At 43.4% G+C, this 26,080-nt stretch overlaps 1 protein-coding gene across 1 annotated transcript in view; it reads right to left on the reverse strand.

Annotated features, from left to right (window-relative positions):
* Positions 1 to 5,052: 5,052 nt before the first annotated feature.
* pcdh19 (protocadherin 19) overlaps positions 5,053 to 26,080 on the reverse strand; it is a 54,617-nt gene continuing 33,589 nt past the window's right edge. Inside the window, exon 5 of the mRNA XM_071541324.1 lies at positions 5,053 to 6,867. Coding sequence (XP_071397425.1) covers positions 6,308 to 6,867 — 560 coding nt within the window. The 3' untranslated portion in view covers positions 5,053 to 6,307. The remainder of the gene's footprint in view (positions 6,868 to 26,080) is intronic.

A 26,080-nucleotide genomic window follows, 5' to 3' on the forward strand; every position in this document is an offset into this window, starting at 1 on the left:
TATTCCTGTAAAAGGCTTCACTCCACTGGGACAGAGGAACATATTTGAGTTGAGCTGAAAACGGATTAAAAAAATGGTTCCCATGAAGTCCTTTGTTGACGTTACTTTGAACATTTTGTGCTGCACTCCATTTTCACTTGAAAGGTAAGCCATCTGCCATCCAAAGTCCAGCACAATTCTGGTCCTTTTTTGTCACTCCTTTTTCCCCATTAGGTCAGAGAGGTCAGGGAACTTACCTGTGCCAGGGTAAAATAAATCATTGGCAGGCAGGGAGTTTAGGTCAAATAATCACCCCTCCGATAATGCATGTCCATGGAGAGAGCCAGTGAGATTCATTGCCCTGCTCCCGCTGACAATAATGGAGGCTTTCAAAGGCCACAGTCTTTAATTTCTAGTCCCTGCTATCAGCGCTTTTATCCTCTAGAGAGGGGGAGGTCAACAGCCCCTGTTCCTCAGCCCCAGAGCCAGCATCCTGGGCATTAAGGGCTGAGCGAGGTGGCCGGGGTCAGGCTGTGATTGCTGCTGGAGATGGCAGGCCAAGGGGTCCTGGGGCTCATCGGACCCTTCTCAGACAAAGGAGCCTCAGAGAGCAGCTCCCAGGTCAGTTTTATCAGGGCATCACTAATGGTTATGATATCATCTGTCTAGCATCACTTCCAATTAAAGCTTGCTGGGGGAATGTGGCGGTCGCTGCCCCGCATCTCACTGTGGGCTGTGCAGTGTTCAGTGAATGCAGACTATTGTTTGAGCCACTCATTTCAGTGGCGATCAAAGTTCCATTGTGACTGCGACAAAGGGAAGTGGTCACTGGCCAGGCCTATTAGATATGTAGTGGTGGCGGGGAGATGGAGAGGGTAATCAGTCTTCTCACTGATAGCAATGACCAGCCCACTTCTCACTTTGACAAAGACTAACCTCTTCAATACAATATAAAGCCATAACAAAAGGTTAGTCCTCTTGTTTAGGATATTCTTTATTTCTGCCAGGAAAAATACCTCCCTGAGAGTCTTTAAAATTTTTCCTCAAACTTTTTTTTCTGGCTTCACACTATAGTCTCAGAGCTAATATCACATTCCCTGAGCTTGTCACCTTCAAATGACTGTGACTCTGCAGCAAAGCATAGCACTTTCTAATGGTAAAGGCTGATCTAGTCGTGAACAGTGTGGTGCATACCAGTTTCCACCCAGGACGTCAGATCTCCATCCAGGCCCAGACTGAGCGCTTTGCAGATGTGCTGCGAGGACACATGCAGGGCACGGGGAACCCGGCCATGGGTCGATTCGATTTCCCTCCTGCAGTGATGATAATCGTCTTGCTTAAAGGTGTGGCTCTCTGGACCAGGCCATTAGCATGCCCTCCCTGGACTTTTCACACACCTTTTTTCACTGCCTGACATAGTGTTTACTCCTGATACCACTAAGAGTAAACACCTGCCTTTGACCATGTTAAAGGAAAATGCTGGTGCTATTGAGTTTTTCACTCTTCTCTATCTTTTCCCCACTCTTCAAAGAATAAAACACGTATGCAACTGAAAGTTCCATTGCTAGGAATGGTATGTCTATTGCAACTTATAGTTCAGTCAGCGAATGACATTTCAATTAAAAAACATGTTGCCTCGAATAAAAATAACTCCATTAAGTGGTAACTAGAGACTATGTAAAATGCAAATGGTTTAGGAAATCACACAGAGCGAGAAACAGCAGTACTGTTTTACATGTACAAATTTGCAGGGAGAATGAGAAAGCACAGTTGTCAAAATGAAGGCATGTTTTTTTTTTTTCAGTTTTGTCCCAGCTTTCTACCTGGTGACTCTGAAGTCTCTCCTGCACAAACTCCGGCTGACGAGAATGAGAGAAGTAATGTGGGAAGTGCCTGCAGTCAGCCTCTCCTTTGCATGCCTGAAATGGAATGAGTTTGGCAATTAGAGGAGGACCAGGGACAGAAAATCATTAGCTTTAGATATTTATGGGCCCAGTCACTGAAATGGACCACCTCAAATAACATACGGTGCCACCGATGGTCCACTGTTGACCACACAGAGCTTGGACCTTCCAGCTGATAAATCTGAATGGGTTTAATGCCTTCATTGTCCTGTAGCTGCAGACAAACACTAAGTCTTCACACATAAAGGCCACTGCAACAGAATTTTTTGCCTACATTAGCTAACTGTATTATTTTTAGTACTGTTTTTATTGCAGCCTCCCTCGTGACATTCAAAATCAGCAATAGGCAGCAAGGAAATGGAGCATTTGGTGTAGTACTCCACTGTGTCAAACATTTTGTTGGTTGTCAGCTAATCCCGGGGTGAACCTCCACCAGAGGTTAGAGTGAATAGGAATAGTTGGTCACAATGAGGCAGGAGCAGCTGCAAGCTCTTTTGATAGAATGAGGTCGCTGCAGCCACTGAGATCAGTGGGCCTGATTGAGGAGGGGGGCTCATTCAAAAGAACAGGCTACAAACTATTTTGTACTGAAGGAATGTAAAGCTGCAGGCCCTCCTCCTGCTCTTTTCAATGCATGTCTGTGTCAGAAATAAATCATTTTAATTGTTCTCTGATTCCCCCTCTCACCATTTTGCAAAATGATAATTGAAACATTAATAGGATGTTAATAGGATGTGTGTCCCGGTAACCTTTGATATAAATCTTGCAATAATGGCGAAAATTCACCCTGACCAACGTGAATCAGAAGTAATTAAATATGCGTAGACAAGCACCATTTGGGGGAATTACAAATACGGTTCCTGCATTGCAAATAAGGTTTGACTCATGGGAATCCTGTTGATATGGAAGACAAAGTTTTTACACAAGGGTTTGAAAGAATTACTGCAATATTGTGTTACTGAGCCATTTTGTAATGTTAATGATAATGAGATCAGTCTCTTTAAAATGCATTTTAAAATGTATACTTTGACCTTAAATTGTAGGCCGTACTCTAGCCTTAGGTTGGCGGGAGATTGTTATGGAGACCCAGGGGTCTAAACACTACTGTAAGAGCATGAGTTATTCATATGAGTGGGGCAGGGTTGGTATAGTGCTATTGCCCATGAGGAGAGAACTTAGCTGGAAGAAACAAGATCCTCCTTATAGACTAATGGATGTGTTAGCGAGTGCATTTTCAGACCAACTTTCATGTTGGCTCCACCAGAGGGTACAGAAGGAATGGCAAATTAATTATAGAAATGAAGCCAGCCTCCTTTTCTTATCACAGAGGGCAGCTGTGTGGCAGCTGTGGGTTGCTCCTGCTGGTTTTCCGTCTTCTCTTTCGATAGCACTGGAATGTCTCCTGTTCTACATCTCTTCTCTGCTTCCCTGCATCAATCCATGCAAACTTACTCAACTGAAGGATCTGCTATGTATGGGGGAGGTGAAATGTGAAGCTTTTATTGAGTGAAAATGACGAGGAAATTGCAGCAGATTGGCAAAGACCATATGTTGAAGAGTGAGGCTCTGCCTTGCCTTTCAACTGATTTTCTAGCTTTTAGAGTTCTACCCATCAAAGTCTACTAATAAATCAATATTTCAAGTGGGATATAGTGTCATAATGGCATCCTGCTGTTGGCTGTGAAAGCACATTACCCACCAACCTAATGTAAGTGAGTCTCAATGACTGGCTGCATGGTCCTGATCAATGTCGGTATTGTAGTGTTTTGAGAGACATTCGGGAATGTTAAATGCCTCAAAAATGGCATGTGACCCACTCTAGCAAATGAAAAGAGCGTTGCCATTAGAAATAGACACTTTGACTGGAGCATTCCCAAAGGTCTGCTTTGGAAATAATGGGAAAGAGCAACAGTGGACACATGGAATATTAATGCAGACTGGGAACCAGCCTGTACTCAAACTGTTAATTTCCATTTCATCATGACAGACATGATAGTCATCACTCCATGTGTTATGCTGCAGCTTTCAAGCAACGTTCTCTAACAGATATTCACATCACATTATAGATTTTAATGAATTATGGAAAGACAAAAGATATTTCAAAATGGAAAATTAGCTCATTAAAATTTGTAATAATGCACACACACTCACTTTCATTTGGCGGCTTATTCATTATGAGATATTTGATGGCAATTTCAAGACAGATATTAAAGCAGATATTAAAATGGACTCATGTTGAGTGAAGACAAGGAAACAAAGTGGAAAACATTTAATAGTTTAATTATAAGCTGCTGTATACATTCAGTGATTATTCCGATTTTCATGTTGCCAGAAGCCATGGGTGAGACCAGCAAAAACATTCAGCTACAAGATCTAGTTTGTTGTATGCAATTTGTCCTTTTTCATTCATATTTTTCCACATTGTACATAGTTTACTGCAAAGCAACATAAAACCACATTGCTGATGTGCAATACGGTTCTTCCAAGACCTTAGTTCGTTCAAACATATGATTCCACCCAGTCTGTTGCGTGGTGCCTGTAGGGGGGAGAGCCCTGCTTTTGCCACTCTGGTCTCAACCTTATCCTTGAGATTAACTGAAAGCAGATGGCACAGGGTGACAGTACTGCTGAGCAAAGCTAGTCCGCATGTCTGCATACTCTCAGTTGAAGTTGGAAAAAGACTAGTCTTGTTAAACTTGATTGGGCCCGATAGGGAACCTGACTCATTAGACAGATAGAATAGGTGGAACCCTGTCACCAGCTTTAAGAACAACGGTAACCCTCTTTCTCTTTCTTAGATACTAAGATTAAGCAACATCCTGCAATCTTTAAGGTTTTGTTTGCGTCTTTTTTGGTTTCTTTTGCTATCTCACTCTAAGCTCATTGAACTGACACACTAATGTTGGTGCTGAAATCGCTTCTTTTTTTTTTTTGTCTTTTTACATTTTCTATTAGCCCACACAGAAACTTGATGGCACAAGAACTGACCAATAAGAAACTCTTTACAACAAGGTAGACTGCAAGTCAACAGTTGCCAGGGGTCACACAGTAAACAAAAAATAATCCAAGTTCATTTTGAAAAAAAATAAAATAAAATAAAATAAAATCAGGTTCAATAAAAAAGCAAAAAACAAATAAACAAAAGCAAGTTAATTTCAAGTATAACTTACTGATAAAATAACTACACAGCATTAAATATTCTCATTATACATTTTTAAATTATTTATAAAATATATTTTGGCATATATGTTTTTTTTATTTTTGTGTTTGTGTAACAAACGCTACTGTAGCTTCAGTTGAACACCAATGTTTATTCGTTTTTTTGTTTTTTTTTTACTGTTGAAACAAAACATTAAAGGGATTGTCACATAACAACAGGTTATTAAAAATGATAATAGTAAACCCTATACAGAGTTTCACATAGCAAGACATGAGTGACGATCCCTTCTATCCTAGCCCCATAGTCAAAAGTCAGAAAAAAGTACAAGACCAGAGCACAAAGTTCTAATTTGTGCTCCACTGGCTACAATCAAGGTTGGGCACAGGAGATTTCAAAAGCAATAAGTCTTTTTTTTTCATACAGCTCAATTGGAACACAAGGATCTGTCTGTCCCACTTCCAGTGTTCAGAGTGGCTGGGCAGATAGCGAGAGTTCATTTAGCTCCATCCGTGATAAAACATAAATACTGTAAAGACCTCACAGTCTGATGACACTAGGATGTCCTCAGGGATATGCAGAGAAGGCTTCTCTTATTAGACAGGGAGAGGGGGAAATGAGACTGGATTGTGTGAAAGGCCTCCCTTTCTTTCTCCTGTGTGCACTGAAAATTGTTGAAGGAGCAAATTGAGGATATTGTTGAGATGAATCCTGTGTATGTCTGTTGCCGTTTATTACACTGACGGAGCTCACTATACAAAGGAACAAAGAGCGATTTTGGCAGCTAGAACAAACTGCAAAACCAAAGAAGGCAAATATCAGTTTGTGATACAAAAGTAGTTCAAAAGGCATAACTGTACTTCTGAATTGGCACCTTAGGTGTCCAAACAAGTTGCGTCCTGCTTTGGCGCAAGGGGCTGGAGAGCTCCACTGGCCACGTCCATGCAGTCAACAGTAACCTGCCTGTCCACTCGTTGCAGACTGATAAAAAGAAAACTGAACAAAAAGCAAACAAGGAAAAAGTACTGCGACTACAACAAAGCCACATCCACTACCTTGGCTGGAGCACACAGCTAGCTGCAGCATACTACAGTTCCTTATCCTCAGCTTGAGCTGTTTCCTGGATATCGTATACTGCAAATGGGTGTGTCTCTCTACTTCCACGGCCTGACTTTCTCCTGCGTACACACAGCTATTGCGGGGTATATATATGTGAGTTTACACTGTATGTGTGTATGCATGTGGGTGTGTGTCATAGAGAAGCTCGCTAGAGCACAATGTCCTTCAGGCGCTTGCTGCTGGGGGATTCCTTGTCTCGGCCATCGTGGAGAAGCGTGTTGATCTCCCTGACAGCCGGCTCACTGTCCTTCCCCTCGGGCTGCCGCAGCAGGCTGTGGTTGGCGATGCGCTCTGCGTCGCGGCATTTCAATGTGTTGTAGGCAGATGACGGCTTGGACACTGGGCTCTTCAGGTGCACAGGGGAAGTGATGGGACTGGCTGCCTCGCGCCCATTGCCAGCTTCACGGACAGCACCGCCGTTGGCCTTGGGGCTGCACACCTGAGACTCCTGAGTCCGCTTTCCCTTAATCTCTCCCCGCTCCACGTCCTCAGGGCCATCCTTGCCAAAGGTGGCAAAAGTCCTTTTGGTGGTGCCATCCTCATAGTGGGGCACATCCACTGTGGTGGCCTCGATAGACAAAGCGATGACATTGCGGCCATGCTCGGGCGACTTGGCACGTGCCGGGATCGGGACACGAGGCATCCAGCAGCGGTCAGAATGGCCTAGGATACGACACTCATCCTGGCAGTGGAAGCCTTCACTGGGGTCTGCAAAACAAATGGGGGAGAGAGACAGAGAAAATGAGACTGTTAGATTTCTCTGTTAAACCAGCCTATGTTCCACTTTTTATATTAATTTGCGTTTGCTTTCACAGATTTCATCATGGCATTTTTTCCAGGGCTTTCATTTTATTTAAGCACGTCAAAGCTGTCGTCCAGAAAAAAGCAACAACAACAACAACTAAAAAAACAATGCTGCAAAGTTTATATCAATTTGAAACTCCCAAGTTTAAATTGTTATGGATGATTTGCTTTCACTTTTATGTATGGCATTCTTGCCTCTACACAAGACTCCAGTTCTGCTGTCTTAACACTACTCGCTGACAACTAGAGCTGGATGTTTGAGGCACTTTTAATATGCCAATTAAATGATGTATTGTTAAATCAAAAGTCCATTTGCAGCTCATGCATAATTGGGTTTTCTGTAGCAACACTTGATGAAAAGCAGGTTTAAACAGTGCAATCAGATATCTCACTGAGAGAGACACCAGACGAGTTGCGGTATTGTTGCCTGGTTCATCTCTCTCTCTGTCTCTGTCATCTGGCACCGAGTTATAAATATGTAATGATGTTTAACGCTGGAGTGAAAAAAAGATTTGTCTGAGTCTGTATAACTGCACTCTTTCAGGCTTTGTTGTGTTGGAGGGGAAGGGCTTTCAAGACAATTTTTGCATCATTATAACAACAAAAAAGAGCCATGCGCTCTTGCTCAAACTGTGGAGCTGTCATTTTCTTTCTCCTCCTTGTTATCCAAAAGAAAACTGTCTTTAATTCACATATACACTTTAGTTGTCCAAAGGCCGATAGTTGGCGCTTGAAGTGTTTTGAACCCATACATATTTCATTATTAGCCATCTGCTCTAATAACCTAACAGGCATGTCCAAGATGCCCTTATGTTAACAAATGACCTCAAAGAGAGCTACTCTGCAACACTCACATAAAGAAAAATGCGTGGGGGACTCCAGCCTTGAAATGAAAATAGTTAACATGCTGACAAAGAATCTTCTGTAGCTCAGAAATAAAATTTGTTGAACATGAATGCAAGGTATCTTCAATAGCCTTATTGAAAATATGTGGAGTGCACCATTTCAACATGATTCAGCTCCAGCAAACATCATTTCTTTTCTAATTTTCTTTTCTTCGCTATGCCACCGTGTCACGTCTTCTCTCCACTGGCCCCAAAAGAACCTGACACACAGATGTGCAATGACACATTTCTAAGCTCCCCTACTGGTTGTCTCTCTCTCTCCATCCTCCCTTCCAGTGGCCCAAGGTGACAAGAAGGCATTGTGAGAAGGATTGCCATCGACCCAAGTGCATACGCTTACATCTGGCAATTGCGGCTTGACAGATCACCTAATTAAAATCACTAATTATCTGTTTTTTTCCCCTCTTTCCTGCACTCTGAGGGCACCTCTGCTTAGGGTCTGGGGATCAATATTTAAAGATTGGAGACAGGCTTTTCAGGGACAGACACGCCAGAGCTATCTCTCATAAAGCATAATCTGATTGACAGATGACTTGATGACTAAATGACTGACTGAATGAGTAAAGGGTGTCATGGGCTATTTGAACCCAACTAAGGTAACCTCAGTGATGGATTAAGGATTATGGATCTTGCCTACTGCCAGAAACATAGGAATACCGAGGCCAAGCAGGCAGGGACCAAGAGCAACCAGTGTCCATCATGAATGCTTCATGGCGAGACGGTGGCAGCAGAGGATTAGCCTACTTTGAGCTTGTGTGTGTCTAGACGCACACACACGCGCACACACACACACACACACACGCACGCACTCACACAGACATGCTGTTCTCTCCTCCAAATGCAGATTCAGACACCCTCCTACCCACAGGGGAAAATGATGCAATTAAAACAGAATAACAAATAAAGTTCTGGATTGACTGCAGTAGCCTAAGTAGCTCAAATTTAGTCTGCAATTATAAGACCTAGGTGAACACACACAAGTCCACATCTTAGAAAGACTTCTCATTATCTTAACTCAGTATCACAATAATAACTCGGTATGAATTATAACTATCCATTGTGCAGCAGAAATTAGGTATTTTACATAGGTATTTTCTACAGAGCTAAAATCCTTTCATAAAGGTGAAATAGAAGAATGAGCAAACTCAATATATGTTTCACAGGTTGCACATCTGTATGTGTATGTAAATGTGTGTGAATGCTGATTGACCCGAGCAACTGCACTGGCAGCAGCCAAGCAGACAAGAGGCATCAAGCAGGGGGATTTGTATAAAGAGAGGTTTAAAATTCAATATACAGGGATCCAATCCAGAATGTAATAATGTAATCACAACTGAAAATCTTCACTAGGTACTGGGAACAAAATGCAGGGCAATGAAAAAAAGAGAAACATGCCCACACACTAGATTAATGCTCCCTGTCCACCATGCAGGTATTTTTTAATGCCCTTTCAAATCCCATGTTCTTTTCTTAATCCTGCCTGCATCCTCATGAACTGTATCTTCAACTTACCTGTTTATACAAATACCCCCGCCTGATGCCTTTTCTCTGATATGGTGTTGCCAATAGAGTTGATTGAGGCAGTCATATAGCATCTACTTGCAGTATATTTGGAGAGATTATGTTTTAGTTCTTAGAGGCAATTATAATCTGTGTGTGTAAACACCACAATACACATTTGGAAATTGTTATATAAATTTGCAACTTGTGATACGCATATGCTTGTGATCTAGATTTTAACTCCATACCTAGTTTTCTGAAATCCCCACTAAAAACTTCATGTTTAACAAAGCAGATCTCCTTCTCTAAAGATTAAAGATTTACTAGCATCTTCTTGATGAATGCAACTTCCTCTAAATAGATTTGCTTCTTTCTACAGCCCGGAGCATTTTTCTAAAGCCTGAAAAGCCTTGAGGCACAAAGAAACATACACAAGTCGTATGCTCTCTACTTAGCAGCGCATGCATATGCAGTGAATACCCTTTTCCCCCTTTCCTTTAGGGTCTATGGGAGAGCAACTGGGTTGTAAATGACATTGTTATGAAAGCCAAGTGCCATTAACACTCACACATCCTGCCTCTGCCTAGAGCTCCACAAAAAGCAGATGTCACTCTCAAAGACCCACAAAAAATGGAAGACAATTTTTTTATAAATAAGTGATAGGCCATCGACCTCTGACAAAACACAATCTCTTCCTATTCCAAAGAAAGAAAAAATTCTAATGCTAAGAGATGAATTAAATGGCTTTCACATCAGCGCTGAGATTTGGAGGCAACATGCAAAGCGTAGAACACAGAGAAGATACCTCCTGCTGTGAATGTCTATTCAAAGTCATCAGGAAAATAAGCTTGCCAATCAGTTCCAGGAACAGACTTAAAGTACAGTACAGAGCAGGATGTCAGTGGGAACATTTCCTATCTAGGATTTAATACCTATTAATTACTGAGGGAGCTCCATCGGGAGGCAAAGGCTGCCCGTGTTCTTCAGTGTTCCAAATTTGAAATAGAAATAAAATGTAATGGCAGAGGAGACAAAAAATTGAGGTTTCAAGTACTGCAGCACTGCTGACAAATCGGGAATGCTGTGCTTTTATTCTGAATTAAGCTCCAAAGACTAGCAAAGGCATTGGGGAGCACTTTAAATATGTATGTACTGATGCGCATGGCATTGGCGAATAATAAATATTGCCACTTCAAATGCAAAAACAAAACTCTCCTGATAGCACTGGCCATGTTTTGCTGTTTGTAGTTACCTGGAATAACATCACTTTGCATCAGCAGGGAGAGAAAACCCACATGTTCCCTGCCATTTCAGCTTCATCTGCTGCAGTCTGCCAGCAGCCGACTCAATTCAACTTCACTCCCTCAATCAGATGAAGGCGTCTGAACTTCAAGTCACAGCAGACAGGTCTTCAGCATGGGGCTCCGGAACCTGACAAGCTCATTGCTCAATTTACCCTTGTGCACAGCCTATAATGATCCCTCCAAGTCATACACCTGGAGGTGCTATTTGTTTGTTGCTAATGTAGCAAAAGAGGGGAAATCAGTGAAAGACCAAGCGTATAATCCCCTGCCACAAAAGGGAAGGGCTGTGTTCACTGGAAGAGGCAACTCCCCTAAAAACTCTCTGAGCTTTCGCCAGATATTTTGCGTTCTGGTTGGCAGCCGTTGAAATCTGGCTTGGAAAACAGAAGGAGTTTTCCCTCCAAAAGTAGTGCACAAAGCCTGCAGGTTGAAAACAATGATGTAATCCTATACAATGAGTGTAGGCAGGCACAAGAAACAGAGGGCCAGATTAGAGGGCCAGACGCAGGGTTGACTTGATGTGAACCCAGATTCAGGTGACACACTCTCATATTCTATTGGATAGTTTAATTGTAGCCATAGGGCTATGGGGACTTGCAGTATGACACAATTCAGTCAGTTTGGGTTTACAGCAAGATGAGCCCTAAAAAGAATTTGGAACAGCAGTGTGGCATGATAAGTCATATTATAAAGAATGTCTGCCACTTTTGACCTAAACTGCTTTTTTGTATTTTTTTCTGTATACTGACATTTTTGTTACAGCAGTAACAATAAATGTCCTCATTTTGACTGTCATATGAAAAGAGACACTTCTAAACAGAAAGCCAGACAGTATCAAGTAAAGTTATTATCATGCAAGGAAATAATGTCAAGACATTTTAAACCTGGAAAGGCTTTCCTTGTGGCCACAGTTTCCCTTTGCTTTGCCTTGCTTTCCCCGTCTTCCCTTGCTGTCGTTGGTATTACACCCTACATCCAAATCCTAAGACAATGGCATCAAATCTGGCCTGTGTGAATAGACAATTAATCGGCTCTGGTGACTGAGAACAGCAACCCTGACATTTTGTTTCGTCTCTTTCCTTCCAGCTGCATGAGCGGTGCTGGGGAGTGGCACAGAATGAGACTTAAATGAATGGGGCTGCAGTCAGTCCTGCTGACCCGCTTTGAGGACAGACTGGTAGCCAAGACTCCCTGTCATGTCTGGGTTATGTGCAGTAGATCTGCATTACAGAGCTCTCCGCTGTCTGCTCTCAACTTGTTGGTGTACTATATGTTTGACAGTAGAATGGCTGTTTTCTAATTGGTCTCCACATTAATTTTCCATCCTAGCAGCCACATGGCAAAGATTGATTAAATCTAAATTATCACTACAGACTGTTGATGGAATCCGTGATGCAGAAGCTGATGGGGAATCACGGGGGACGATGAAATTCAGGAAATGAGGCACCTGCGGAACAGAGGGTGACTCTACTGTTTGTAGTTGGTTGGTACAGGGGTCGGGACAGGCCAGTTAGGTCTCGAGCAGACCTAACTGGATGGAGCTTAACGTCTAGTCTGCCCTAACTACAGCAGAGGACAGTTCTATGGCCAGCTGAGGCTGAGGCTTGGCCAAGCAGCCTCCTACACTACTCACCAGGGAGAGTCCAAGCGCTGCTGTCATCCCAGCCAGCCAATTCAGTCTGTGGGCCATAAATCAGCCTGGAGGCCTGGCTCCTGCGGGAGCGGCAAGATGGAGTGTGATGGTCTTGTTTTTACAAACAGTGGAGGGGCACCCTTACTGCGCCACGCAAGCCATCATTCTCTGCACAGCGCCGAGTCCTCTCCCTCTCCCCACAGCATCTGGTTCAGTCACATCAAGTAACCCCCCCACCCACCCCCCCAAACACACACACACACACACACACTGCATCCATCCATCCCTTGCAGCCCATCCTCTATGCTTCTCCTTCTGTCCTCCTCTTTCATCTCATCAGTATTGCTGTCTCACGTACATTGGCTTAATTAAATAAATCCTTCACCCAAAAATCTCTTCCTCTCTTTTCTGCCTATCTGACCCTCCAGACTTCCTCCTCCTCCAGTCAGATATTAATTATTGAGGAAATTAGACTCACTGGGCGGCCTTGTTAGGACTGTCGTACGGATGGTGAAGCCAGGGGTTCATGTGGCCCCAGTTCTATTTCTGAGCATTAGTACCAGTCAATTTATCAAGAAGGGATTCACTATCTAGTCCATCGAGCATCGGTGAGTGTGTCTGACAGCTCGTCACTTCCACCACGCCTGCCTGTGTCTTCTCAACAGCTAACACAAAATGACTTGTTAACTTACAGTATATCTACAGTATATCTAGCATCAGCACTACATCGTGCCTGTTGTTTATAAGCATTTCTTTCATTAATTGCTTTAAAAGCTAGCAGTAATTCAAGCCACATTCAGGTTTACTTCCACTCTTCTGCTTTCTTTCTGCCTTGCCTTCCTTGCTATTAGCCCATCCACCCCAGTGTGTGCATTCTATAGCAGGTCCTTGTATAAAGAATGAATTTCCAAACTGGTGTTGACAAACAATGCACTAGCTTCTAAATTGGTACAAACAGCATCTGTTTAACAGCTGTGTAACTGCGGCGGGAGAAAAAAAGCAATCGCTATGCTGTTTTATAAATCACTTTGTCATCGCAGTGCACTGTTTTGTTCAAAGGCAGGACCACTAGCCAATGGACTGCTTGATGTTGTGGAAACGAAGCAATCTGGTTGTCATGATGACATACGTGGGTGGGCTGGTTTCAATGCCCTGGCAACAAATTCTATTTTGCTGAGAGGAATCTCCTCACACCCTGCTTTACTGTGGCTCTATACCTACCATCAATGGCAGATAGAGGTCCCAGTTCCTGGGTAAAGGTCCTATAAATGCCACTGCAGGCTCTGGGGGCATTACCCTTGGCTCGTACCGTGACATATGGAGATATGGAACGCTTGCAGCGGCAGGTTTCAGAGTGATAATAACTGATCTGGTGTGATCTGTGGGTTTCTGTAACTAGCCAATGTAATAATTCATGCAGTGGCTTTCATACATTATATGAGCCTGTGAGCCCGAGGCTGCCTCAACAGCCCCTCTGAACTGGATTTAACCTGGGCAGACACGCATGAAGAGTTAAGACAGGCTGAGTGAGGCTGAACTGGGCTAAACTGAGAAAAGAGGGTAGAGAGAGTTTCCCTGGAGAGGGACCAAGACCAGTATGGCACACATGTATATATCCACAAAATGCCAGGAAGCCACTGCACAGACAACCTTGGGAGAGAACTATGTCTGTATGAACAGAGACTTGGTGGAGAGAAAAGGACTTCTTCCAGAGAGCCTTTCTCACTGGAGTTTGACACTGACTGTCTGAAGACTGTCTCATGATGTAAAAATAATCACATCGGTCAGGTTTTACCGTGAGTGCCATGTCGCTGCCCTTAGAACCAATTAGTTATATTGTTGCCTGCAAAAATATAATTATGTCATTACAATAACAATTTGATAACTTTGCAGTCACCAATACCCAATACAAGAAAAACTTGTCAGTGATGTGATTCAGCAGAGGAAATTCATCCTTCATCATTCGTCTTTTTGAGAGATTATTTTTTTAAATACGAAGGATACAGAACAGGAAAAAAAGAACACTCTTAAACTCAAAATGAAACAGCATTTTGAAAACATCTAGCTTCCATAATATGACGTATTTATAGTTGAAATAGGATGTTGGGGTGGAACATAACGCAGCATTGTTCATAAATCTGTGATGGTATTATTGGTTGGAAATTTTATGTATGCCAACTGTTTTTTGTTTTTTTTGTTTTTTTATTCAACAATAATGTCTGCCAACTGTTACATTTAGATAACCACTAAAGATTTCAACACCGTTTTCCATGAAGTAAAAGTAATGCAACATTGATAAAAAAAATACAAGAAAATAAAAAATGAAAATAAAAAAAATCATTCTTTGGCATATGGCCTGGGAATAAATATAACCCTCTAGCCTGAACACCTTTATAAGTTTTTAAAATACTTCTTCCTTACAGAAATATAACACAGGATATTCTTGACTCTTCTTGAGTTGTTTTTTTGCTTTTATGGTTTTAAGGGTCTGGCTGGGAGACTTGATGACTTAGATCTAGCTTAATGACTGGGGTAGTTAAAACATCAAAAACAGTTCAACATCTCTCTTATGTGTGTAAACAATTATTGAACAATATTAAATTGTTGACTAAAAGTTTAATCATTTTAGCACCAATTACTTTTACTTTCCAGCTTCATATTTGACCCAGGAGGTATTTACAGTAAACAGTGGGTTATAAGTGATGTACTTGACTATTTGGAAATGGAAAATGTCATCCTTGTCCATGCTCATCCACCAAATTGCCCTTCTAATGATGGGCCTCAAATTAACCTGGGTCCTGGCATCCGGCCCCACAACAACAGCGCAACGCACTCCCGAATCTCAGCACAACAGGCCATTGGCGTCCCGGTTGCAGGCCTGCCCATGCCGCCATGCCAGCCTGTCTGCCTGCCTTTGTCTGCTTGGCTCATTTCCTCTACAATGCATCTGCAGAGGACATCTTTAAATACACTGGAACAAATGCAGCATTTCTGTGTTTAAGCTTGACCGAGCTAGCAAGCTAATTTGCTCCTAAACCCTTGAGTCTGAGAGAAGCAAGGGGGACAGAAACAGACAGTAAATTACATCTGTGAATGGGGTTTGGGGGGCAGAGGAAAGCTATAGGGGGATGGGGGATGCAGAGGAGCAGGAGAGAGCGGGCTCAGGGACGCAAGCCCACTCTCTCCTCTGTGTTGTTGATGTCATGACCTCTGAGTAATACATTGCTTAGGTCACTGAGGTGACTTTCTCTTATTTCTAAGTAAGCACCCTTAAACCAGTATTGTCAATTAGATATTCATAGACTGAATCTAGTGATCTGCTGGTCTAAATCCCAGTTACAGAACTGTGAGGTTTTCAGGAATTCTATGGGGGGGGGGGGGGGGGTTACACATGCAAATACCAGTGAAATAAAACAATGGATGATGGATAAAAACAAGCCTTTTTGTAGCAGGCAGTGCTTACATGGAGCTTTCCCTCCTTGAACAGGAATTCTATGCAATTAAGAAACAAACGTGTTTAGTAAAGCTGTTGTGTTTGTTCTGTAAAATCTATATGAATAAAGATCGTTCACCAACACTCCGATTTCTATTTGCCGATCCATGTTTTCCTCCCTATACTCTCACAAAACACGACCAATCATGTTCGCAGAAATGGATTTGTGATTGAACATGGTTTTGAACAACCTATACAATCCGCCACAGCCTACTGTAAGAAACCACTATATCCTCACACATGTTTTACCATAAAGAGCCATTTCTCACATTGTTTCCTTCCCATCCAAGTGCTATTTGTTGTAGTCAGTGGAAATAAACACAATACTTCAATGCCTCATCAAAGGCAAACCCGTTTGAGTATCCCATAGCCTGAGCTCAACAAATCAATGTGTCTTGGTCCAAACAACTGGGCCCAGCACACCGGGGCGGCATACTAACATCTTAGGATTTCCCCTCCCTCTGTGAGCTTCAGCTCTGCCTCAAAAGAGTGCCCTTACATAATTAATGTAATGTGCCTTCTCATTCAGTCATGTTCGCTTTGTGTCATCCAGGACTATGTGTTTTATATTCCATTTTATCTCGTCGCAAAAGCACCAGCATCCTTTCTACTCTCTCTCATTTCTTTCTATCTTTTTCCCTGTTCTTTTTTCGCCTTCCTCTTTTTTTTTTTTTTTTCTTTTTTCCACTTGTCCCTTTTCCCTACAATTTTAACAACCTCTGGAAGTAGGACAATGTAGCCTGGTGAGTGTAGTGGTATGTACTGTATGAGGGGCAGGTTTAACTCAGCATGCACAGACATTGAAAAGGGGTTGGCCCTCCTATGGAGAGCCCAGCGTTCCATTAGGATTTGATAAGAGAGCCCTGATTCCCACTAACCCTGACTGACAATGTCACTCAGGGACAAGTAGCAAATGAAAGAAATAAGCAAAACACAAGTGTGGCCATCGCTGTGCGGCAGTGCATTAGATTTAGATCTGCTGGGCTGAGGAGAAGCAAGAGGGAAGGCTTTCTTACTTTTTATTTCCCAGTCAGAAAAGGCCATTTTGTTTGGCATCTGGGAGGCATGTTGATTCTCTCCAAGGTTCTCCATTATCCACCACAGTGAGGCCTGGGCCGTGATAGCACTTAATATCAGACAGTCAGAACCAATGTCCGTAGTATTCCTTCAGCCACCCACCAGCCAGTGCTACACTATAGGGGAGATTGTCAGCAGTGAGCTAGTCTAAGCGAAGAGCCGCAGCTCGTATCTAAGACACACAGATTGAAGTGGAGGTGGGAGACTGGACTGAAGAAAAGAGAAGGAACTAATAGGCACATCTTTTCTGATTTGAGGAACATGACTATAGCATACATAAGGATGATGGCAGGGGTCTGACACAGTGGCAGTAATTGGATTTCCCAGGCCCTGTGCCCACTCGTGATACCACGCTGAGCTGTGACATGAAAAGCCCTTATGTGTGGCAGGGGAGCAAGGTGCAGTAGAGTGGAAGTGACAGGTGTCAAAGATCCAATTCCCCCGCTCCTCTCGATCCCCGAGTTCCTTTTCTCTGGAGACAGCCGAGGATCAACCTGCCCTGTGGTAAAGCCAAACACCAAGCCTGACACAGTTGCAAATCCACGCTAGTTAAAACTATGTAAGATGCAGTGGAGGGGGGAGGGGAGGGGAGGGGGGGGGGGGGGGGGGGGGGGGGGGGCATGAGTGCGTGGGGGCGGGGGCTGTCAGCAGCACTGTGGGGATAAATGGTCACAGCCTGATTGCACAACAGATGCTTTTGCACTTCTTACTATCGGTTGCTTGTAAATTTGAATTAAAGCTTACTCTACAGATGCAGTCATTGTAAGTCTCTCTGGATAAGAGTGTGAACTAAGTGCCTAAAATGTGATGTAAATAGAACATGTAAGCACACTCACAGAGACATGCACACAAACGCACACACACACACACACACACACACACACACACACACACACACACACACACACCAACAATATGCCATATCAGATGTCAATGGTGAATGCTGTACCATGTGATGCCAATTTCTGCTAACATTCTAATTAGGACTTATGAGAATGCTTTCTTTAGATATTTTCTGATGCCAATGTGAGCTGAATGTGGAGGAGCACAAGGTTTCTATTATAGTATCATGCTGGAAAAGACACAAAGGAGCCTGAGACCCCTATTGTGGTTCCTGAGTGTTGGGGGCAGTACAGTGTCTGGCCATAGCGCTCTCCCTGCTCTCTGCATGCATTCTGGCCTCATCTTTAATGGGGAGTGCATGAGAATAGGGACATCATTAAAAAGAGCCATTCCGAGGCTTTCCTGTCTGCCATTAAACTTAACAGCCGACCTCTCCCATTACCTTTTATCCTCCCTTTAAAGGAGGTAGGGGGCAGTGGGGTCTGAAAAATCACAATCCGGCTGGCCGGATGCATCAGTTTATTGAAATCTGTCCCTTTTTGAGAAAAACACAATCAATTGTAGATGAAAAACACTATTCCTGGAATGTACTGAGAGTATGTTTTTTCTATCACTTCTCTCATTGAGAAATAGCCAGAAAATGGAGGTTTAAGAGACTGGGAGGCATTTGCATATGAAGGTGTATTGGAAGAGCGAGTCCAAGCAAGGAGTAGTGGAGACCTTGTGGTCAAGAAAAGGTTGAGTGAGGCACCCTGGGTCCACACACACACACACACACCTCTGCGGGTCCCTTCTCTCTGTAGTTGTGACTTTAATCCCTCATCAATAGTTCATAATCTGGGTCGCTAGCAGCCACGGAGCTCCCTCTATTGAGATCCACTCAAAATGGTGAATTACAACACGGTGAGCTCATCCTGGCAAGGTCATGCGGGGGACAGAGAGTGGACACTGACACTGAGTGGTGAAGCAAATATGGCAATGATAGAGGTGCTTTGGATGACTTCTCCTTAACCTGTGCTGCTGAGGAAAAAATCCACAATGTCTGCCAATGGTGTATGCTTTATAGGTCTGGTTTGAGCACAATGTTTCTGCAAGAAAAAGTCTGTATTTCAACCGATAAAATGTTACAGAATAAATCACTCTCACTGAATATACATGAGGGGAACAAAATATGGAAATGCCATATGCCCGAGGTAGTAACCTTTTGTTGCCACAACTGAGGAGGACGACATGACTTTACTGCTACATATTCCGTCTGAGTTGTAATGTTGTCAGGAGAAACGAGGGGATGAGGCACAAGATAAAAACCAGGATGGAGGTGACAAAAACAGTGGCAGAGACATCAGAATGAAAGAAAAAGGGAGTAGAGGAAATCTCATATGGATTAAAGAGGAGAGGTATACTGCTTTTCCCACAGAAGGGAAGTGATAGGGGTTAAAAAAAGAAATGCACGTTGCCGCAGCGCAGGAGAACCCCCCCTCTCTCTTCCTCTCTCTTGCCCCAGCTGCAGTGATAAATGTCTCTTTGTATTCTGGACAGAAAACTGCGGGCTACAATGTACTTGTCAGAAGACAGCTGATTTTCCCCTTAAACAGAGCAGAGTATATTCTTAATCTTTCCTTTCGCAGAGGGAGAAGATAAAACAAATGCCTCTTGCCAAGACACATAATGCCCAGAAAATCTCCCCCCATTCACCACACGTTTGTGAGGCGTGCGGCTGCGAATGTGCTTGTGTGTGTGCAATGTATGTTTGCAGGTGTAGTTATAGCATGTGACACTGCATATTATTTGTACTTTCCTATATTTCACAGCATCCTTAATCCCTATAGTGTAGCCACGGTTCCACTATGAGGGCTCCTAAATGGGAGTCGGTGCTACAGCTAATGGAGCTGATTATAGCTATCTGGGCTATGGGCCAGCTGCCAGACTCTGCCCTGCCTAGAGGGAGCACAGGACGCCTGGTGTCTGATACCCTGGGATCCCTGTAATACAAGCCTTGCTTTGGCAGTCACTCGGCGACTACCCTGCCCACTTACAGCCACACACTGAGACTTAGTTGAGTTAGTCTATGTGCACGCTACATCCTCATCGTACTGTCCATCATGGCTACTGTACACGGTACCAATCAATAGTCACACCATTTCAGTGTGCCTCACCGGACCGGTGATAATGAGTAAAGCTGGGCTCAGATTACAGGAGTTTTAAAATCCTAACTGATTTTGAAATCGGGTTGCATCACGCACATAAGGAGAAACTTAACCGATTTTCTTCTTTCAAATCGCAAACAAGCTCACACTACAAGTTTAGAACATGACGGTGCATCACACACTACAAGATATTATTAAGATTATCTTGCCCGACGGAGCTGCTGTATGCAACAACTCACGTGACCAGGCAGGAGGCAGATGTTTACAAACATGGAAGCGGAACAGCTGCTTTGGTGTGTTCAGTAGTTTGCAGTAGTTTGCCAAAGAAAAGCGAAAGGCCAGACGAATTTTTTAATGAGGAAATGGTTGGAGAGACAGACATAAGCAAAGCGGGCTGTCTGTTCCGTAGGACCGGAGGTGAGATTAACCGTCAGTTTTAATATCTGTTCGCTATCACTAGCCTAGTGCTAAAAGTGCTAAAAGGTTTACCGTTGCTAGGCAATACCATCAGCTGTCCTGGCCGGGACGTTAAAGTTGCATTGTCCAATGTTGAAAGGCATAATGAAGTGACGTCGCCGTGCAGATACCCGCAAATATCAAACAGGTTAGAAAGTATTGGGGCGGCTCCGATGCATCTTGGAATGGTTCGGGAGGGTTAAGATTTGATTTGTAAACCGCTCACATTACCGCTCACATTACCGCTCACATTACCGCTCACATTACCTATACCTGACGAAGGTCGCGTGACCGAAACGTTGTGTCATTTAATAAGTTCTTAGTAAGTGAAGACAGTGTGCGGGAGTCTACTGATTTTACTTTAAACCGCTCACATTACCAGATATTCTGCACCGAACTTCGGTTCCGACCAAGACTCAGGTCCAGATTTCTCCTCCGATTGTCGGGAGGGGCGAATCGAGGATAAATCAACGAAAAACTCCTGTAATCTGAGCCCGGCATAAGGTCACATGTACTGAGGTGGTGATAGCAGGTCGTGGCATTATAAAGGTGTGGCACGGACTTTGCCTCTGGAGAGGAACTGGGGTCGTCACCAGAGGGCCAGGATCAGGATCTCATGGCTGTCACTTGGTGTGTGTGATTCGAGTGCAGATGGGGCTGGAGCCTCCCCAGCCACCAGACCTCTGCTTCAACCCATAGTCTTATTACAGCTGGCTCTGTATTGGAATGGAGAAGGAGCTGGGCATACACTGTGACCTCAAAGGACTGAAACACACCGGCCCGACTAGGAAAAATGGCTACTGCCTTGGGTTCCCAGACAAGGAGCAGAATCAATCGAAGCCACAAGCTGGTAGACTGGAGACGGTGCAATAGCCCTGCTACTTGAATTTCACTCTATTTCCCCCTACCCACAGTATTTCTCTTGTGCCATCTCTTTATCTCTCTCTCTTTCCCCCTTCCTGCGCTCATTAACCTTTAAACACACACACACACACACACACACACGCACACACACGCACACACACTCACACTCCACATACTGTGTACACACACTCAGACAGATTTAAAATTCAGGTGCTCTCTCCTCTCCCCTCTCTCTAACACACTCGGTCCCCATCAACTTCAGCACATTACCTGTTCTTAATCTCCCTCCCTCTGTCTGGGATCATCCTGATCCCCCTGTTTTCCCATCTGCTGTCGATTGGGGCCCAGCTTGGCTAGGTGTTCGACAAACAATTGTGATTCACTTGGTTTCTGAGGAGATTATTAACACACCTAGCATGCCACAGCGTCATGAATAAGCAATGGAGATCCGGAGCCCTATTTTCTCTCTCTCTCTCTGTTTCCCCTCGCTCTCTCTTTCTCTCTCTCTTACCCTGGCGCGTTGTGAACTGAATGCCAGGATTGTCTAGAAAATGAGCTGTCAGTGGAGGGTCTGCAATGAGATACATCAGGCTCATTGTGAGCCCTAGAATATAATGAACCATTCCCATTTCTCTCTCTGATATGTTCAATACGCTATCCATGACAAGTGCAGAGAGATAAGCAGTCCCCTCTTGAGCTGATTAAATACACTGGGTGTATTGAGGAGAGCTTTGGCAGAATGAGGGTTCAGGGGATGCCATTATAGCATTATAACGTTATGTTGTGAGTCATGGGCTGGAGATGAAGACCTTTTGCGTGTGCTTTTGTCTGCGTCTGTGTCAATGTGTCTGTTCATGCATGTACACGTGCAAACGCATGTGTCTGTGCCTGCATGCAGTTCAGGAAGAGCTTGTAAAACTCCACAGAGATCCAAAACATTTCTGTCAAGTTCATGAAAGTCCTTCCAAACAACTTTTAACGTATTCTCCCGTGGAATTAACTAAAGAACTAAAGGGATGGGCCTGCACATGATTTTGAAAGAAACTGTTGATTTACTTGTGCTTGTATTGCAAACAAATACTACCAAGAGGCCATAACCCATTTTTCAAAAAGTAGAACACAGACATAAAAACTGGTTTGCCTGAAAGCAGACTTGGTTTGCACAAAGAGATATGTTTGGAAAAAAAAAAAAAACTTCAGATCTTCCCGTTAAGTGATAGAGTGGGTGTCGTCTATTTTACCAAGGGCAAAGCCAATATAATAGGTCAACTCTGGTTTATTATAATGGGTGTAATTTCAATAAAACCGTGCCAGACAAAGACCTCACTGACCCGCACTAATTTAGACATGTAAAGTACGATAAAAAAAAGATGAGCACAGATGGACACAGCTTGAAATTACATTTTATATCTTTATATTTATTCTAGTCTCTACATCTCAGAGGCAAAATCTTCAACTTGGTTGTTCATTACAGATTTCATTACACCTGCTTGCATGAATTCTCTGGTGTGTTTGAGCATACAGTGTGTGCACTGTATCTTCCTTAATGCTTGTATTGCACTCTTTGTCATTGTCAGCCATTTTACCTCCACGGGTTCCACATTAGATTAGGCAAATCCAAATCAAAATGGATGGTCCCAGTATAGTGTTTGTATGTTAATCTAATCATAAAATATCATAAGGCGACACGCGTTGTTGCCAGCCAGAAACACAAGGAGAGTTTTGATGTTTAATTCAATCAAATGTTGTTTGAGAATCAGTCAAATCCTCTGGCGCACTCATGGAGTTATCTTGCAGCGAGAGAAAGAAAAAAAGCACTCCTACCTGTCAGAGAGATTGTTTCCTCTCTTCCTCTTTTTATTTTCCCTCCCTAAGACTGCTTACTAGACTCGCAGCTCATCTCTCCATCTCTCTCTCTCACACACATACTCTCTCTCCCCCTCTCGTTGTCAGCACAGCCCTGTTCCTGTTGCTGTCCTGATTCTGACACCTGTCAGCATTTTCATTAGTAGATCAGAGAACTGCAAACTAGAGATGTTCCCGTGTTGAATTTAGGGCAAGTTTGCAGCAGAAACATGTAAGGTGCCTTTACTCTTTCTTTAATTCAACAGGGGAAGGGAACTGCTTGACTGGCACAAAGTTGGGAGATGTGGGTTGGAGATGTTTGCAGTCAGTAGATGGAGACAAAAGAGAAAAAGAGAGAGAGGTAGAGAGGAAGAGAGAGAGAAGGGGGGTGTGTGTGGCTTGAAATCAATTAGGAACAGTGAAACCCTGCGGATCCACCAATGGAAGAAAGGGAATATGGAGAAGTCTGCGGCCCACGGAGGGGCTTCCATTCCTGGGCTGCAGCTTCAGGCACACACCCATAGGGAGCTAACAGATAGATGAGAGATATCCTCCAGGGGTGAAGGCCATGGAATATGTCAGAAATGACAGAAGCCTGTTCCCTGCTCTGGCTAATTGAGCAGTCTTGGGTCCCTTTGAGTCTAATAAGCCAAGAGGAAGAGCTTTTTTTGACAAACACTAGCACACTGACCCGGAAATAATTCCAAAGCCAAGACCGCAAACCTCTAAACCCGCAAAATGGACACTGTGAAAAAGACATCAAGATTATACTCTCCCTCTCTGTCTGTAGAGATAGCTTCAGCGATTTAACAATACATGAATCTTAAGCCTTAAAAACCATGGCTCATCCATATCCGGGAGGAATTAAGTGTGAGCTATGACAATCAAAGGAAGTGGAAAAAAAAGGAGCAGATTTAGCTCTCTTTGTCACCAGACCCCCTCGGAGTCTGTTCGCTTGCTTCTCCCTTGACATTAATGGTTCTCCAGAGCCAAAGCTAGCATGTCGTACATTTCAGCCAAATCCCCCTAACTTCACAGACATGCCTATAAAGATAAAGGAGAATTCATTTTATATAGCTCTTCTTCCCAGTTTATAGTTACAGTGATATCACCCATATCCACTGTATTGGCAGATATGAGGGAGCCATTACAAGTTAAAGATAGCCCTTCCTTTATAGATTTTAAGAGATTTAATGTAATTTGTTCTTCAGATACTCCCCTAATCTAATCCACTGGGTGAGGATATTTCAGGTCAGGTTTTCAGAAAGAGCACACACTCCTCTTTAGATTCTTGGCAGGGTTTCAATGAAGCAACATTCACCCAGATTTAAGTCTGTAAAATGTCTCTTCAGAAGCACTTCGCTGAAAGTTACCTTGGTAGTGGCTGGTGCAGGAATAATGAACAGTGTTGTTGAAACCCATTACTGAAGAAGAAAGAATAACAGTGCAGGAGATGGACAAAAGCCAAATATCCAGCTCCTCAATGGAAACACAGAGGAACCATGCCCATTGTGATATGGGGCTGCATTTGTTCGCAGCTGGATCTCGTCACATACATGGATTCCCACGTGAAGGCTGACAAGATGGAGGGTCTTTGTATAAAGGTAACGGCTTGTCCCCTGGGCAAGCACCACCTTTACATGGCACTGGGAATGGTAAACATTTGCACTGTAAAAGCCCGGGAGTTTAACCCTTCCTCCCTCCCCCCTCCTCTCTTTCTCGGCACTTATCAGCACAAGAAAACAGAACAATAAAAACACAAAAAACAAGGCTCCTCTATCCTCGGCTTGTGTTGGTTGTTGTCCTTTGGCAATTGCAGTCTCTCAACTTGTTTTCTGCTTTAGCTGGCAGGAGAGGCACACTGCACAACAGAGTTATTCCCAGCAGACATCTAAACAGCGGGGCGTTTAGTGAACATGCCTATTTGTTTTCTGACAATTCCCTCCATTCACTCAGTAGAACTACCGGATGGTGTCCATTTATGTCAATTAAGACAGATGAGCTCAAAGTAAAACCACGTCTTCACGACTGTAACCACTGTGGTTCTCATATTATACAAACCTCAACTGTTCCATTCCTGCCTTTGTACTTGAGTCAATTAGCACAGTGGAATATGTAACAGGGAAATCAGGAAGCTAATGTCCTCTTGGGAAAAAAGAGAAAAAAACTGATGATGTAAAAACCTCATCCAACGAAAGAGGCAGATTCAATTGTGTGTCATGCTGAATCTGTCCAGCTTAGCCAGCCCATCATGCACTTTAACTATGTAATTAGACCGTTGAGATAGTAATGGAGGGACAATTTCATTTGCTATGTCATTACATTTCTGCATGTGTAAGGATCTTTGGTCAATTCATTTAATAATTATGAACAGCTCTCATTACTCTCTGGCCTCACCACTGCTACTGACTGCTTTTCAAGACAAAGAGTAGGACAGATTCCAATGAAGCCATTTTGTTCAGTCCTCACTGCCTTTTTTTGAGGAGGGAAAATGGCCTATTGCTTGGACATAACTAGGTCTGGAGAAGACTGTAATGAAAAAACGCCAATAACAACCACCCAATTGCAATTCCAAACAGATACTTTGTCATTATCTATTCGTTCTGGTCAAAAGAATGGACAGCACTGTGAAATAGCCTCTTGTTCTGTTTACCAGCAGTGTGTGTTGCATTACACATTCAGGACGCATGCATCCATTTTGCTGAAACAGATACAATCATCGGTGGCGTTAATGAAAAAAGAACTGCCTCCGAGAGCTCTTCCCACTTGTAATATTCTTCATGTACATCATTTCTAATTGTCTCCAATAATGAGATCCCAGCACTAGAGGACCTGTCAGCATGCATTTTTTAGAGGCATAGGAATTTTGCGGGTTGTGAAATAATTACAGCTGGCAACCAATAGTCAGCGAATTCGCTTATCATTGTTCATTATGTCTGACGCTGCCGAGGGAACACCCAGTGCAAGATCAGTCCAACGGTCCCCCATTTTCTGACCCTATCTATGTCTATCTTTATTTCCCAACCCAGTCAACACAAAGCTACATAGGC

The sequence above is a fragment of the Centroberyx affinis genome, unplaced genomic scaffold (assembly GCF_046629955.1).
Source record: "Centroberyx affinis isolate AG114_WGS23_722 - 3 ecotype Tasmania unplaced genomic scaffold, CSIRO-AGI_Caff_v1 ptg003852l_1, whole genome shotgun sequence".
Classification (NCBI taxonomy): Eukaryota; Metazoa; Chordata; class Actinopteri; order Beryciformes; family Berycidae; genus Centroberyx; species Centroberyx affinis.